Here is a 14945-nt window from a genome sequence, read left to right on the forward strand (position 1 = left end):
AACTTAACTTTTATGAAGCTCTCGTGCCATCTTTTGACAGGCCCTTTGTTACTCTGCTAACCCCCACCAACTTGGCTCTGCACATTTACAAATCTGCATGCACGTATATACGCATACATGCATGCATACAAACTCATGCATGCATACACAGTCACAAACACACACCTGCATGCATGCACAGTCGTGCACAAACACACACATACCTGCACGCATGCACATGCCTGCACACATACACTCCTGCATGCAGACGCTCTCACACAAACACACACCTGAATGCATACCCTCACATGCATGTAGGCACACTCATGTACAAGCACACACCTGCACTCACGCATGTGCCTGCATACACACATGCGTGCACATACACGCTCATGCATACACACACCTGCACTCATACACATGCCCACATACACGCATGCATGCACATAGTTGTGCATGTACACACACCTGCACGCATGCACACGCCTGCACACATGCCCTTGTCCTCTCTCGGAGCATCCTCTGAGGGCCTCTGTGGTTTCTCCTGGTGTGCTGACATCGCTTCCAGGCGTGTGTGGAGTCCTCAGTGGCTGGACCCCCTCTTGGCTCAGAAAGACAGAGTTTGAAGCCACTTGTGAGCACTGCACACCTGCTTCTTGGGGGAATCTTCCATCTTGGGGAATTCCCCCTTTCTGCAGTAACTTGCCCCGTCTGCCGAGCCACTAGTAGCTGTGCAGCAAAACGCAAACCAGAGGCACCAGCGATGCTGAGTTGAATCCTAGAGAAGCTCAGGTCCATGACTTCCTGGAAACGTGGCTGCCTGTACCCCAGCATCCCGGGCAGGGGACTGAGCCCAGGCACTCTTAGTTCTTCTGTGGGGAGTGGTGCTGAACATCAAACCCAGGGCCTCTCACATGCCAGGCAGAATTCCTACCAACCCTAGCCCTTGACCCACTCTCTTGAGGGAGAAGGTGAGAGAGGACACACCCAATAGTGCTCAAAGACTGTCCTAGCTCTGGGCTCAGGGGGCCCACCTAGTCTTGCTCATGTAATGCCGGAGATTGAACTGGGGTCAGTCACATGCAAGGCAGATGCCCTGACCCCCGTATATCTCTCCAGTCCGATTGAGCCCTCTCTAGAGAGACTGTGGCCACCCTTGAGCCACATCCCATTCCATCTCACTGGCCTTCCTGCCCGGCAGTGTGCACGGAGAGGCCGACGCAGCCCAGCGAGAGCCCCCTGAACACAGCTTCTTCCGACAGCATTACCGGCAGCTTCCTGCATGGCCACGGCCAGTGGTGCAGAAAACAGCGGGAGATATCCGTGCCTGTGTCCTGCCATGCTTGCAGTCTCTAAGGCACGGCTCTTAGAAATGAGGGGAGGGGCCGGAGCAAGAGCACAGCAGGGAGGGTATTAGCCTTGCACATGGCCAGCCCAGGTTTGATCCCCAGCATCCCATAGGGTCCCCCCTGAGCACCGCCAGGAGTAATTCCCGAGTGCAGAGCCAGGAGTAAGCCCTGTGCATCACTGGGTGTGACCCCAAAAGCAAAAAAAGAAAGAGAGAGAAAGAAAATACAACTGGTAGGGCACTTGCCTTGCTTGCTGGGTTCCATCGCCAACACCATAGAAGATTCCACAAGCCCTCCCATGAAGGATCCCTGAGTGCAGAGCCAAGAGTCATTCCTGAGCACCACCGGGTATAGCCCCGCCCCCAGTAAATAATAATCAGAGGGCCAGAGTGATCGATCAGCTGGCAGGGCGCTTGCCTTGCACCACATAGGGTCCCCAAGTGCAAGGGGGGGGGTGCCGTGAGCACCGAGCCGGGAGTACGTCCTGGGCAGCACCACCAGGCGTGGCCCCTGAATTAAAAAGTCATAAAAATTCAGAGTTGCAAATCAAGCAGCAGGTGTGAGGGATATAACTCAGCCGTGGAGCACTTGCCTCGCAGGAGCAAGGCTCTGGGATCAAGCCCCCAAAACTATAAAACACAGACACCCACAGCACATCTCTCTCCCCCTTGGCCCGTGTTTCCCAGGAGGGGGCCTTCTCCTCAGGATCCTGTGCCCTTGGCCTCCCCGCCCCCTCGGATCTCGGGACGCCAGGCCCTGTGCCTCGCCCCTGCCACTCCGGGGCAGGAGGCAGGCAGGGTGACATGCGTTCCTCCTTTCCTCTCGCCCCTGCAGGCCGGCCAGACAGCTCTGTCCATTGCTCTGAAGTCACCCGCCCATGGGGAAATTGCCGGGCTGCTGCGAGCCCACGCGGAGAGAGGCTGCTCCCCGGAGCCCTAAGGGCTGTGCGGGAACTGGGCGCCCTTCTCGGCACTCCTCGCCCACCCGCCCGCCCACGGAGAGGGCACAGGTCACAGCCAGCGAGGAGGAACTATGTCAGCTATGCGCATCCAGTCCTGTGGACCGTTCTGCTCATGCGAGAGCTTTGTAGTTTGCCCCCTTAGGTCCGGCCCCCAAACGACTCGGGCTAAGAGCAGGGTGCAAGGTACAGGGTGCCGGGGTGTTTGCTACAAACTCCGAACATCCTCAGCCTTGAATTCCCGGGACTCGACCGTTGGGATCGCCAGCAGGCGGGCGGGCGGGCACACATAAGCCAAGCAAGGAGGTTGCCACTGCACCGTCTGGTTGTTTCGGAAACCTGGATACAGGTCCACGTCCCCATGAGTCTGTGTCTAGAGAGGAAGGAGAGTGAAGATCCCCCACCACCCAGAATTGTTCCTTCAAACGCTCTGGGAGAATCGGCCCATGGACAGCTAAAGGAAGCGGGACTTTGGTTTGGTTGGGAAGAATTGTTGGTGCAGGGGCCAGAGAGATAGTACAGCGGGTAAGGCGCTTACCTTACACGTGTCAACCTGGGTTTGATCCTCCACCACCACTTTGGGTCCCCTGAGCATTGCCGGTGTGGCCCCCACAACAAAAATCACCTGGAGCCAGAGTGATAGTACAGCAGGGAGGGCATTTGCCTTGTACACAGCCTACTTGGGTTGATCCCAGGAATCCCATATGATCCCCCAAGCACTGCCAGGAGCAATTCTTGAGTGCAGAGCCAGGAGTAAGCCTTGGCATTGCCAGGTGTGACTCAAAGAACCAAATATTAACAATAATGCATTGTAGCACTGTCGTCCCATTGTTCATCGATTTGCTCGAGCGGGCACCAGTAACATCTCCATTGTGAGACTTGTTCCTGTTTTTGGCATAGCAAATACTCCATGGGTAGCTTGCCAGGCTCTGCCGTGTGGGCGAGATACTCTCGGTAGCTTGCCGGGCTCTCCGAGAGGGACGGAGGAATCAAACCCAGGTCGGCTGCGTGCAAGGCAAATGTCCTACCCGCTGTAATAATAATAATAAGATTATTTTTGAAAAACCACCCAGCAGTGCTCAGGGCTTCCTCCTGGCTCTGTGCCCAGGGATCACTCCTAGTAAAACTCAGAGGAACATAGGAGGATCGGAGTTACAGTACAGTGGGTACAGGAGGTAGGGCATTTGCCTTGCACCTGGCCGACCTGGGTTCGATCCCCAGCATCCCATATAGTCCCCCAAGCACTGTCAGGGTTAACTCCTGAGTTCAGAGGCAGGAGTAACTCCTGAGTATGGCTGGTGCGATTCAGGGAATCATAGGAGGTGCCAAGGGTTGAACCAAGGTCATCTGGATAAAAGGCGGGCACTACCCTACCCACTGTCCTATCTCTCCACTCCCGCCCCCTCTACAGATATTTTAGTGGAGTCAGATGCACTTTGGCTTCAGTGCCCGAGACTATCTCAACCATTTCAGAGCCATCTAGAGAGTCCAGTTGGCACCAGGGACAAGTGGAATGAGCTAGAAATCCGTTCCAGTTGGGACGCAGATTTCAGGGGAGTCCAGCGATGCCAGCTGCTCCGAGGCTGTGAAAGGAACAGATGTGTGGCCGCCCCGGGGGATGGAGTATCATCCTCCGAGCCACTGCGTTTCCTTCCTCCAGCAGCACCCGGGCTTCTGCTGGCCCCACTGCTTTCCCTCCCTCGGATCGAACTGTGAGCCCAGAGGGGACGCCAGGTTCCTGCTCCTGGGGTTGGCAGCCAGGGCTGGCACGCGCTGGGCTAATACCAACCCACTGAACAATTCTTCCTTCCACGTCCTTACTCTTAAGGGCTCCCAGCACCATGCTCAGTAATACACAAGATGATTTATGAGAATGTTCTGATTCGTGCAAATATAAAACAGGAAAGGAATGCAAGAGGGGGTGTTTTAATCGGCGTTTTAATTCCGATGCCAATTGGCTTAGTGCCTGCTGGGGGAATCTCGAAACCTTGGGTTGTATGGGAAGTCTTTGAAAATGGAAATCAAACAGCCTGCCTCCAGGGGGCGCTGTACAAGGACCCGCTCGTGGCAACCAGGTTTAGAAACCAGGGTGCAGGCGGGAGACGGAGCTCTGTGGGCTGATACATGTTTTGCATGTGGGAGGCCCTGGTTTAACCTCCCAGCACGGCACGATCCTCTGAGCACCACCAGGAGCGACCCCTGAGCACAGAGCAGGGAGTATCACAGCCCAGCAGATATGGTCCCCAAACAGCAACAAACAAACAGAATCCGAGTTGCCATCCTAAGGGCGTCTACAGAAATGGCATGACAAGCTGCTGCGTGTCATGATTCCCAGGAGAGGCCCCAAGGCCCGGAGGAGGACGCTTAGAAAGGACACAGCCTTGCTCAGAGGCAGAAGAGCCACAAGGACTTGATACGCTTTCAGTGAGTTTATTTTGACCTCTGAGCACCGCTCAAGAGCCAAAACCTGCATCGTAGATGTGCTTGCCTAATGCTTCCCAAATGGGGCTGAACCTCTGGATCGTCCAAGATTGTGGTTAAAGCGCTGTCGGGACCAGGGGACCAGGATTCTGCATTTCTTACCGGTTCCCAGGGATGCTGCCTGCTGGTCCACACCACACAGAGAGAGTAAGGCTCTGGCCTGTCCTGACTAATTAAAATGCTGCCTGTCAGCCTGTTGTCTCACTGTGTTCTGCTTTTCTCTGTAATTTCTCGTAAACCTTATTTACTGTTGAGTCTCTGCAGATAGGTGTGTGCGTGTGTGTGTTTGTGTGTGTGTGTGTGCGTGCACACATGCGCATGCCCCATACTAAAAGAGCTTATTTAGGGCTGGGGAAATGCTGTAGTTCATGCTTTGCATGCCTGGATCCCATCTATCCGTGGCAACTGTGTGGTACCCCAAGCACCATGGTGGATATAACCTCCTCAAACTAGAATCATCATCATCATCATCGTCATCATCATCATCATCATCATCATCCCATTGATCGTCAGATTTCTCGAGTGGTCTTAGTAACGTTCCCATTGGTCTTACCCCTGAGATTTTAGAAGCCTTTCTTTACTCGTCCTTCCCAATGATGCTGCATTGGAGGCTCTTTCAGGGTCAGGGGAATGAGACCCAGCATTGTTACTGGTTTTTGCATATGAATACACCATGGGGAGTTTTCGAGGCTTTCCCATGTGGGCAGGAAACTCTGGGTAGCTTGCCAGGTTCTCCCAGAAAAAGAACTAGATTATAAGATGTCTTGCTGCCGTGTGCTTCCGGGAGCTTGGTTTTAAGTCTCCAGATGTGGGCTGTTGGTGGGATTACACTGCGCCCGGGGCAGTCCCTGGGTGTGACCGCCTAGCTACTGGGAAAATGGGAAATCTGGTCGGAAGAGACCCAGTCCCGATCCGAGCAGGCGTGGAGGTCTCAGCCCCGGGTCTCACACACCTGGGTTCCTCTGCCGGTTCCTTCATGCATGAGGCTTGTCTGAACATTAAATTAGAAAGTCCAAATTAGAAAGTCAAACCAAAAACCAATACCCCAAACCCACTACCCTTTCTTTAGCAGAGAAGTTAAGCGTAAGGGTTTCAAGTTGGCCCAGAGCGATAGCCCAGCAGGCAGGGGATTTGCCTTGCACATGGCTGGCCCGGGCTTGATCCCTGGGAACACAAATGGTCCTCTGACCCCGCCAGGAGCGATCCCTGAGCACAGAGCCAGGGATACACCCTGAGCACCGACAGCTGTGCCCACTGCCCCAAAATTATTTTTAAGGGAAAAGTCTCAAGTCGAGCTGGAGAAATAGTGCAGGAGAGCGCACGGCCGGCCCGAGGCTGATCCCCAGCACCACCCCTGCTCCCCTGAGCATCACCCATTGTGGCCTCCAAAACAAAACCAAAAATTTCAGATGGCTCACTGTGCTGGGGCTGGACTTGCATCGGGGGACACAGAGTGACACAAAGCCACACTGTCAGCTCACCACTTGGGGAGACTCAGGGTCAGAAGGAAGCCCGTCATACTCCGGAGGACCACACAGGCCACTTGAGCCAGTCCTGAGATACCCAGAGAGGCTTCCTGGAGGAAGTTCTGCAGCGGTCACTGAGGTGAACAGCTATGAGGAAGAGGAAGAGGAGAGCTAAGGGCTGAGCGAAGGCCAGGCCAGGCAGCCTGGACTGCCGGGCTGAGCAGGGGGGCCACAGGAGTCTGGGACCGAGGAATCAGCCACACAGGATTTGAGTGAGATGCAGATTCAGGTGAGACCGGAATCCTGAGGGGAGCAGGTGCCAACAGCCCGCTCTGCAGCCAGGGCAGGCTCTGTCCTACAGGCAGTGGAACGACTGAGGACTGACCGATAAGAGACTCAGAACAACCTCAGCAGGGAAGAAAGACCAGTGGGCACTCTCCTTGCAGGCAGCTGACCCAGGTTCAATCCCCGGCACCCCAGAGGGCCCCCTCCGCCCCCCGAGCCCGCCAGGAAGGATCCCTGAGTACAGAGCCAGGAGGAAAGCCCTGTGACCCCAAGCCCAAAGTCAAGTAAAAGACCAGTGCTCATGGCCCAGCCTGTCTCGTGGGGACACCCAGGCAGGTCCCCCTGCTCGGCCTGGGGAAGGCTCCTTGGGGACGGGGAAGTGATCAGGGGAAGGGCGGGTGTTAGGAGGAGAGCAAACCCACAGGCTCAGAGCTGAGTGCAAGAGTTTCCCAGCTCACAAACCTTTCCCTCTCTATTTGGGGTCCCAGATCCAGAGACTCTAAAACAAAGCTTCCAATGGGACTGGAGTGACAGTACAGTGGGTAGGGTGTTCGCTTTGCATGCGACCGACCCGGGTTTGATTCCCAGCATTCCATACAGTACCCTGAACACCGCCAGGAGTAATTCCTGAGTGCAGAGCCAGGAGTAACCCCTCTGCATCCTGCATCACAGGGTGTGACCCAAAAAGCCAAAAAAAAAAAAACCTTCCGGAAGACAGCGATGCAATTTTTCCTGGAGCATGCAGCCGCATTCACAGCCACACGACCTCTTTATATTTATTTATTTATCTATCTATTTATTTATTTAATTCCCCCCACACGGCAGAGCCTGGCAAGCTACCCGTGACGTATTTGATATGCCAAAAACAGTAGCAACAACGTGCTCTTCGTGTTCCTGGAGTGAGCAGATGCCATTGGGCTACACTAGCACATGGCAGGGACAAATGAAGACGTTACTGGCGCCCGCTCGAGCAAATCGATGAACAAGGGGATGACAGTGATACAGTGATTGGGGTCCCAGACAGAGGTCCAGGTTTGGGGGGAGGAGACTGGCTAGAGGGGGTCTGGGCTGTGTTGGGGTGCTCATCTCTGCCAGAGGGAGTCAGGGAGACTGTGCCAATATGGGAGCTTTCGAGAAAAGCCAGGGTGTGTGTGTGTGTGTGTGTGTGTGTGTGTGTGTGTGTGTGTGTGTGTGTGTGTGTGTATGACGACACCGGGGCCTTCCCAGAGCACAGGGGCCTCAGCTGTGCGGGAGGGAGGTGGGGGGGCACCCCAGCATCCCAGCACCGCAGGGGGCCTGCAGCTGGGGAGCAGGAAGCCCCTGCCAGGGGTTTGGCAGCCACATGTCACTTTCAGTTCAAACTGGGAACTTGGACTTGAGCCCAGAGCGCAGTGGGGAAGCAGAGGCCTCTTTGGGGGGAGCCGAAGGGTCTTGAGAAAAAAGGCACCAAGGGATGAAATTCTCCAGCTGACGCTGAAGGATCTGGAAATCTGCACTGACAACCTTTTGTTTCGGCTTTGTTGGGGGCCACCCCGCCCCCAGTGTCTCGGAGGCTGAGGGAATGGAACCCCCTGGGGCTCTCTGCATCCTCCACACTTAGAATCTACACCCCCCCACCCCACCCCCCGCCCCATGGGCAAGTGAGGAGCCGGACAGTCAGATCCGGACATCCAAGGGCTAGTCATGACTCCTCTGTTATATTCATTTGCTGCCCGATTCCTGTATGTTCCGATCGCCCCCCAGGGTTCTTATCCTTTGGCCTTCCGAGATACCAAAATCCCTGATTCAAGGCACCCCAAGCCTTCTCCATGGGTGTAGTAACCCGCCCAGAGAGATGACAGATGGAGTATATCCACACCTACAGAAGATAAATGTTACTGCAGTCATAGAAAATACCATGTATAAAGAATCACCTTGCGGGGCTGGAGAGATAGCACAGCGGGTAGGGCGTTTGCCTTGCACGCGGCCGACCCGGGTTCAAATCCCAGCATCCCATATGGTCCCCTGAGCACAGCCAGGGGTAATTCCTGAGTGCAGAGCCAGGAGTGACCCCTGTGCAGCGCCAGGTGTGACCCAAAAAGCCAAAAAAAAAAAAAAAAAGAGTCACCTTGGGGGGGCTGGAGCGATAGCACAGCGGGTAGGGCATTTGCCTTGCACACGACCGACCCGAGTTTGATTCCCAGCATCCCATATGGTCCCTGAGCACCGCCAGGGGTAATTCCTGAGTGCAGAGTCAGGAATAACCCCTGTGCATTGCCAAGTGTGACCCAAAAAGCCAAAAAAAAAATCATCTTATTTCTAGAGGTTAAAAATAATGCTATTTAAGGCTAGAAAGACAGCACAGCAGATAGGGTGTTTGCCTGGTAGCTGACCCAGGCTTGATCCCCAGCACCCCATATGGTTCCCCGAGCTCCATCGACCAGGATCCCTGAGTGTATAGCCCAAAGTAAGCCCTGGATATCACTGGGTATGGCTCAAAAACTAAAATATTAACAAGAACTATTGTTATTAGCATACTAAGAATTTCCAAGAAAGTAGAATAAAACATGAAGTTAAAACCAGAAATTTAGGGGCTGGATAGTACAGTGGGTAGGGCACTTACATTGCACGCGGTGGATCTAGGCTCAATTCCCAGTGTCCCATATGGCCCACAAGCACCACCAGGAGTAATCCCTGAGCACAGCCCGTGTGGCCCCCAGATATATATACTCTGTATTATACGTGATGTGTGCATGTGTGCATGTGTGTGGTTTTGACTCGGGGAAGGTGGGCTAGCAATGAAACATGGACAGTGTGGTCTTGGGCCCTTTGGTGGTGTGAAGATGCAGTAACTTTGTACTTCAATACCGTAAGTGTCGACGCTATTGGCATGTTACCTCAACTACGAGACTTGGCGGAGGTGGTGGTGGTGCGCGGAGGCAGAGGTGGTTTGCTCGGGATTAGGCCACACATGACTGTGCTCAGAGCTTGCTCCTGGCTCTGTGCTCAAGGGAATATATGTGAAAGGTAGGTAAGCTTCTGTGTTGTTTTATTTTCGATAATTTACAGTGCAGAGGATCAAACCCGGGGTCTCACACGCAGGGTTTGGAAAGATCTGCTGGTATTAGCATTGGTATAAACAGTCCTGACTTTAGGACTGAAGGCATCATGAGCCCAGGGATGGCTGCGAAAACTGTGTCCCCCTTAGAAATAAACCCTGTCTGAGCTGGAGGGCACTAGGGGATAAGTCATGTGGGAGGCCCAGGTTCAATCCCCAGCACCCCCAGATGTGACCCCCCCCAAGCATAGAGGAAGGAGTAGTCCTGAGCACTACCAGATGTGCCCCAAATGCAAAAGCAGAAACTGCCCTTTTGATAGTCTCGGCACTGCCTGGTGTCCTTGATGTTCTGCCTGACCCCCATCTGCCCCTCAGCAGTGTTTCAGTACCCCGCCCCCCCACAAAAAAAAAAATCCTGGGAGGAGCGTTAGGAATAGTACAATAGATAGGGCGCTTGCTTTGCACACAACTGACCCGGATTTGATCCTCTGGGGAATCCCCTATGGTTCCCGCCCCCAACCCCCAGGATCACCAGGAGTAATTCAGAGCCAAGAGTAACCCCTGAGCATTGCAGGATGTCACATCCCCCACTCCCACCAATTATAAAGGAAAAAAAAAAAGAAACCCTAAACCAACCAACCCCTTAGGTTCAAACTTAGTCCCATTCAAATTGATTTCCAGCGTGAGAAGCGGCCACGTGGCCTTCACTTGGGGACATCTGCAGTTTCCTGGGCAGGACTGGGCGGAAGCTGGTGTTTCGGTAGTTTGCCTTCGACCTACAGTGACCATCTTCAAGGAGCCACTCGAAGGACATCACGTCGCTGTGTTGCTGATTGGCTGCTCTGGAAACATTTCCAAGTTACCACGTGAGGTCCTGGAGACGTGTGGAGGTTCTCAGCCAGGAGCCCGCTCTGGATTTCTTTAGGGGGCCACACCTCAGAACACTTGGGCGGGGGGGGGGGGCACGCCGTGCAACCAAACCCCCAGCATGCAAACCCTGTGTTCCGTTCCATCCCCCCACGCCCTCTGCTTCCTGACCCTCAGCAGTTCCTACCCTTCCCCAAAGGCACTCGGTGGGAAAACAGCCGCGGCTCACCTCCTCCAAGACAGGTTCAGGGTCTGCAGCTGGGTGCAAGCTCAGTAACTGCAAACAGCCTCGCTTCCAAAAGGCACGAAACCCTGCCTAGGTGCGGGTCATTCTGCTGTCACCCAGCCTTTTGAAATGACAAGCATGATCAACACGTAGCCCTGACGGAAGCTGGACAGGTTCACGCCTAGCGGCTCCCCACCTACAAAGGAAGCGGTAGAGCTCCCAGACCGGCAGAGTCCCGGCAGGCTCTAGGAAAGCCCTGTCGTCTGGCAGGGCAGGTTCTACCTGGCCTCCAAAAGTACCTGCTCCCAAGGGAAGCCTGGCGTGGCGCCTTCCACGGCAAGTGACTATACTGTAACTTTCACGAAGGGATCAGATAGGGGGTTTATTTGAGGGCCCTCCTAAGCGATGCTCAGGGGCTACTCCCAGCTACATTCTGCCAACCAGGCTGAGGGTCCAGTGCTGGGGTCCAAGGGTATGAGTCTGTCTGGTACACTGCATGACATAACTGAGTGTATCTGGGCACATCTGAATAGGCTCTAAATAAGGGAGCTCCGAGAGAGAGTCCAAGGATAAGGCACTTACCTTGCATCTCGCGGAACTAGGTTAGGATTCCTGGCACCACATGTGGCCCCCTGTAGTTATCTAGTCACTACGGGGACCCTGGGAACGAGGAGACAATTTGTTGATCTAGGGCAATGGGTGCTCAAAGACTTACATGCGCAGCAGAGCTGAGACAGCCACCCACACTGGCCATAGACTTGTAGTCACGTGACCAAGTTTATTAAAAGAGGTTGAAGGAGCATGCTTCCCTGTACTGACAAGGAGACGGCGGAGGGAAGCAGGGAATTTCTTTTTTTGACTAGGAAGAAGCTGCTTGATACTCTATGGTTGAAGTGTGGCTGACACCCAAAGATGTCTGTTTCCCACATTTTAAGCCATCGGCTGCCGGCAAATCAAGGCCAATTAATCTATGTTACTCTTAGAAGTACCAGATTCCCCTGGCAACAGCCCAGAACTGGGCTGATGAAGACAGAGAAGACAGAACCCGGGTTACTCCCTACAGGCCCAGTGACCTCTAGTGGTCAAGGGCTTGTGCCAGGGAGAGCTTCAACAGTCTCCTAAGCCAAATCAGGAGTAATCCCTGAGCAGTGCAGGGTATGGCCCAAAGACCTCCCCTCCCCCCAAAAGAGTAGTATAGCACAATGATCAAATATTTCAGAAACTTTAAGAAGTAAAGCAATTCAGCAATTCAAAGGATTTAATAAAAGTTCAAGGTTCATGTGACAAATGACCAAGATTTTGCCTTCTCCCCCGTTTATTTCATCTTGTTTTACCTTGAGCATTTCCCCATTGATTCTTCCCCCCTCCCTGCGTGCATGTGCGCACACACACACATACACATACACACACACACACACACAAACTTTCTAGTCTATGATTACATGAACAGATCCCACAGTGATTTAGAAAACTTATTTCTACATAAGCTACGTGGTTACCACCCATTTTTTAATATACCCTTTAACTTGACCAACATCTGTTTAATATATGACCCTTGCCCCGTCCTTAAGCACACTTTTAAATTGTCCGTCACCCTGGAGAGGTATAGCATTTTATTTTCTAGTTTCCCTTGTTTCATTTGGGCATGGAAGGGAAACAGAAATTTAAGTATTTAGAGTCACTCCCGATTGCTAAAGTATATTCTCCAGTAATCCTTTTAAAGAGGGTATGCAAAAAATAAAGTCTTTGAATTCTTCAATATCAAAAAAGATCTTCGTTTTGCCTTCAAAATTAAATGCCAGTTTGGCGGGGTAGAGGATCCTAGGCTTAAAGCCTTCTTCCTGTAGAACTCGGATGATGTTGGCCCATTTGCTTCTGGCATCCAGAGTACCCAGTGATAAGTCGGCTGTCAGCCGGATTCTCGTTCCTCTGTAGGTGATCTCTTCTCTCTCTCTGGAAAGCCGCAAGATTTTCTCCTTGTCATGAGAATTCCAAAACTTCACTAAGATGTGTCTAGGAGTGAGTCTATTTTCATCAAACTTACTGGGGACGCGGTAGGCACTGACAATCTCCAGACTGGAATCTCTTTTGAGTTCCGGGAAGTTTTCTTCGATTATTTCCTTGATGATATCCTCTGCTCCATTTTCTTTATTATAATTTTCGGGAATCCCAATCAAACGGATATTGGCACTCCTGGATGTGTCCTCGATATCTCTAAGCCTCTCTTTGTTGATGATGTGCTTGGCCATTTGGATCGGATCCACGGAGTTCCTGGATCCATCTTCAATCTGATCTTCTAGATTGTTCATCCTCACCTCAAAAACATCTATTCTGCTATTCAGGGCGTCGATTGAGTTCTTTATCTGCAAGACTTCTGGGTGGTAATGTTTAATATTCCCGATTCCTTCTTGTAGCTCTTTGAAGATACTAATAACGCTTCCGAAGTCTTTGGGCTCTTGCGCTGAGTCAGCACCTTTGGACACGAGCTCTGCCGTGTGGGACGTTTTGTCTCTCTCGTCTTCCTCGGTGTTGTTTAAGAGACGGATGATTCCGGATGCAATACTCTCATCGGTCCATGAGTGATGCTTCTGCTCATCAGAACTAATCTCTACGGATTCGAAGCCAGAGGCGAAGGCGGAGGGTGGACAGAGCACTCCACTTCTTTGACTGCGGGGCACAGCTGTCACCTCCAGTCCAACCATAGCTATCTCCTCTACTCCGGGCTCTGAAACCACCATGGAGTGATGGTGATAGCTTGAGTCAAATGCCCACTCTTCTTCCTCTTCCTCCAACCCAGAGGCCTCTTCATCCCCCTCATCTTCATCTCCCTCTTCCTCCTCCTCCCCTTCCTCTTCTTCCTCCTCCAGCCCGGAGGTTTCTTCTTCTTCTGCCTCCAGAACTGAGGCCTCGTCTCCTTCTCCCTCAAATTCAGAGGCCTTTTCCACCCCCTCCAGTTCCGAATCCTCTTCTCTCTCTTCCTCTAGCTCGGAGGACTCTGTCTTCCCTGGATCTTCTTTTTCCTTCCAGACAGAAGACTCCTCCTCCTCCTGCATCCCGAAGTCCCTGTTCTCTCCTGACTTAGGGACCTTTACCTCTTTCATGAATAGAAGGCTCAAGCCCTCATGGGGAGCTTCCCCAGATCCACACTTGGAGTCGGGTGTAGTTTGATCCTGTAAGTTAAAAAAAGTTACTAGTTTAACTTTTGAATAAAATAAGTCTTCCAACAAACTCTGAATTTAATAGGACCATGATGCTGGCAATTAGGAAATATGATGAAAACCACCTCAATATTATTATTTGGGGAGGTGGGGTGGCAGTTTAGTTTTTTTGGACCACACCCAGCAGTACTTGGGGCTTACTCCCGGCTCTGCACTCAGGGATCACTCCTGGCAGGGTTCAGGGGACTATATGGGGTACCGGGGACTGAACCCAGGTCGGTGATGTGCCTTACCTTCTGTGCTATCTGTCTGGCCCCTAATGTTATTTGTTCTTGAAAGGGTGGAGCTCCAAACAAAATTTTCCTATGGCAATCCCATCACTCCTGCAGATTTTCTTATGTAGCACTTGCAACAAATTACCATGGGGCCTACAATGTTCCTTCTATACTCCTAACATCGTATACAAGACCAAATCACTACCTTAATGAATATCTGCTTATTATATGTAGTTTTACCTTATTGCAGTTTAGGTAACAGTTATGTAATTGTCAGATCTGATGAACAAAGTAAGGCTAATATATGCACTGTCTGCACTGTCATCCCATTGTTCATCTATTCGCTCAAGTGGGCACCAATAAAATCTCCATTGCGAGACTTGCTGTTACTGTTTTTGGCATATCGAACACGCCACGGGTAGATTGCCAGGCTCTGCTGTGCGGGCGGGATACTCTCGGTAGCTTGCCGGGCTCTCTGAGAGGAACGGAGGAATCGAACCCGGGTCAGCCACGTGCAAGGCAAATGCTCTACCCTTGTGCTATCACTCCAGTCCTAAGGCTAATATATGCAGTTTAAAAAATTCCTTTAGGGCAGGGGTTAAGGCCAATGTTGCCTGGCATGCTGCCAATCCTGGTACCAGGAACTTCATGGTCCCCAGAACCTGGAGCTAGTTAATCTGTCAATTACAACAGCTGGGTATAAAGGCCAAAAATGCAAAATACAAAACCAAGCAACAACAACAACAAAGATCTCTGGGACGGACTTAAGGCTGTTCAGCAGTTTAAAGTGGTTGACAGATCCCCAGTACCCCACCTGGTTTCCCAAGCCCCAAAGGAAGGAATCGATTCCTTTTGGGGATCACA

The 14945-nt window shown here is 52.3% G+C and overlaps 2 protein-coding genes across 3 annotated transcripts in view; one reads left to right on the forward strand and one right to left on the reverse strand.

The window, feature by feature from the left end:
* KANK4 (KN motif and ankyrin repeat domains 4) overlaps positions 1 to 3562 on the forward strand; it is an 87682-nt gene extending 84120 nt beyond the window's left edge. For both annotated transcript variants that reach the window (XM_055140456.1, XM_055140457.1), the window contains exon 10: positions 2163 to 3562. In XM_055140456.1, the coding sequence (XP_054996431.1) occupies positions 2163 to 2267 (105 nt within the window). In that variant the 3' untranslated portion in view covers positions 2268 to 3562. The remainder of the gene's footprint in view (positions 1 to 2162) is intronic.
* Positions 3563 to 12099: 8537 nt separating this feature from the next.
* On the reverse strand, positions 12100 to 13701 carry L1TD1 (LINE1 type transposase domain containing 1). Its single transcript, XM_055138285.1, has one exon. It carries the CDS (start codon positions 13699 to 13701, stop codon positions 12340 to 12342), a length of 1362 nt encoding a protein of 453 aa, XP_054994260.1. The 3' UTR covers positions 12100 to 12339.
* Positions 13702 to 14945: the final 1244 nt, after the last annotated feature.

The sequence above is a fragment of the Sorex araneus genome, chromosome 5 (genome assembly GCF_027595985.1).
Source record: "Sorex araneus isolate mSorAra2 chromosome 5, mSorAra2.pri, whole genome shotgun sequence".
In the NCBI taxonomy this organism is placed as follows: domain Eukaryota; kingdom Metazoa; phylum Chordata; class Mammalia; order Eulipotyphla; family Soricidae; genus Sorex; species Sorex araneus.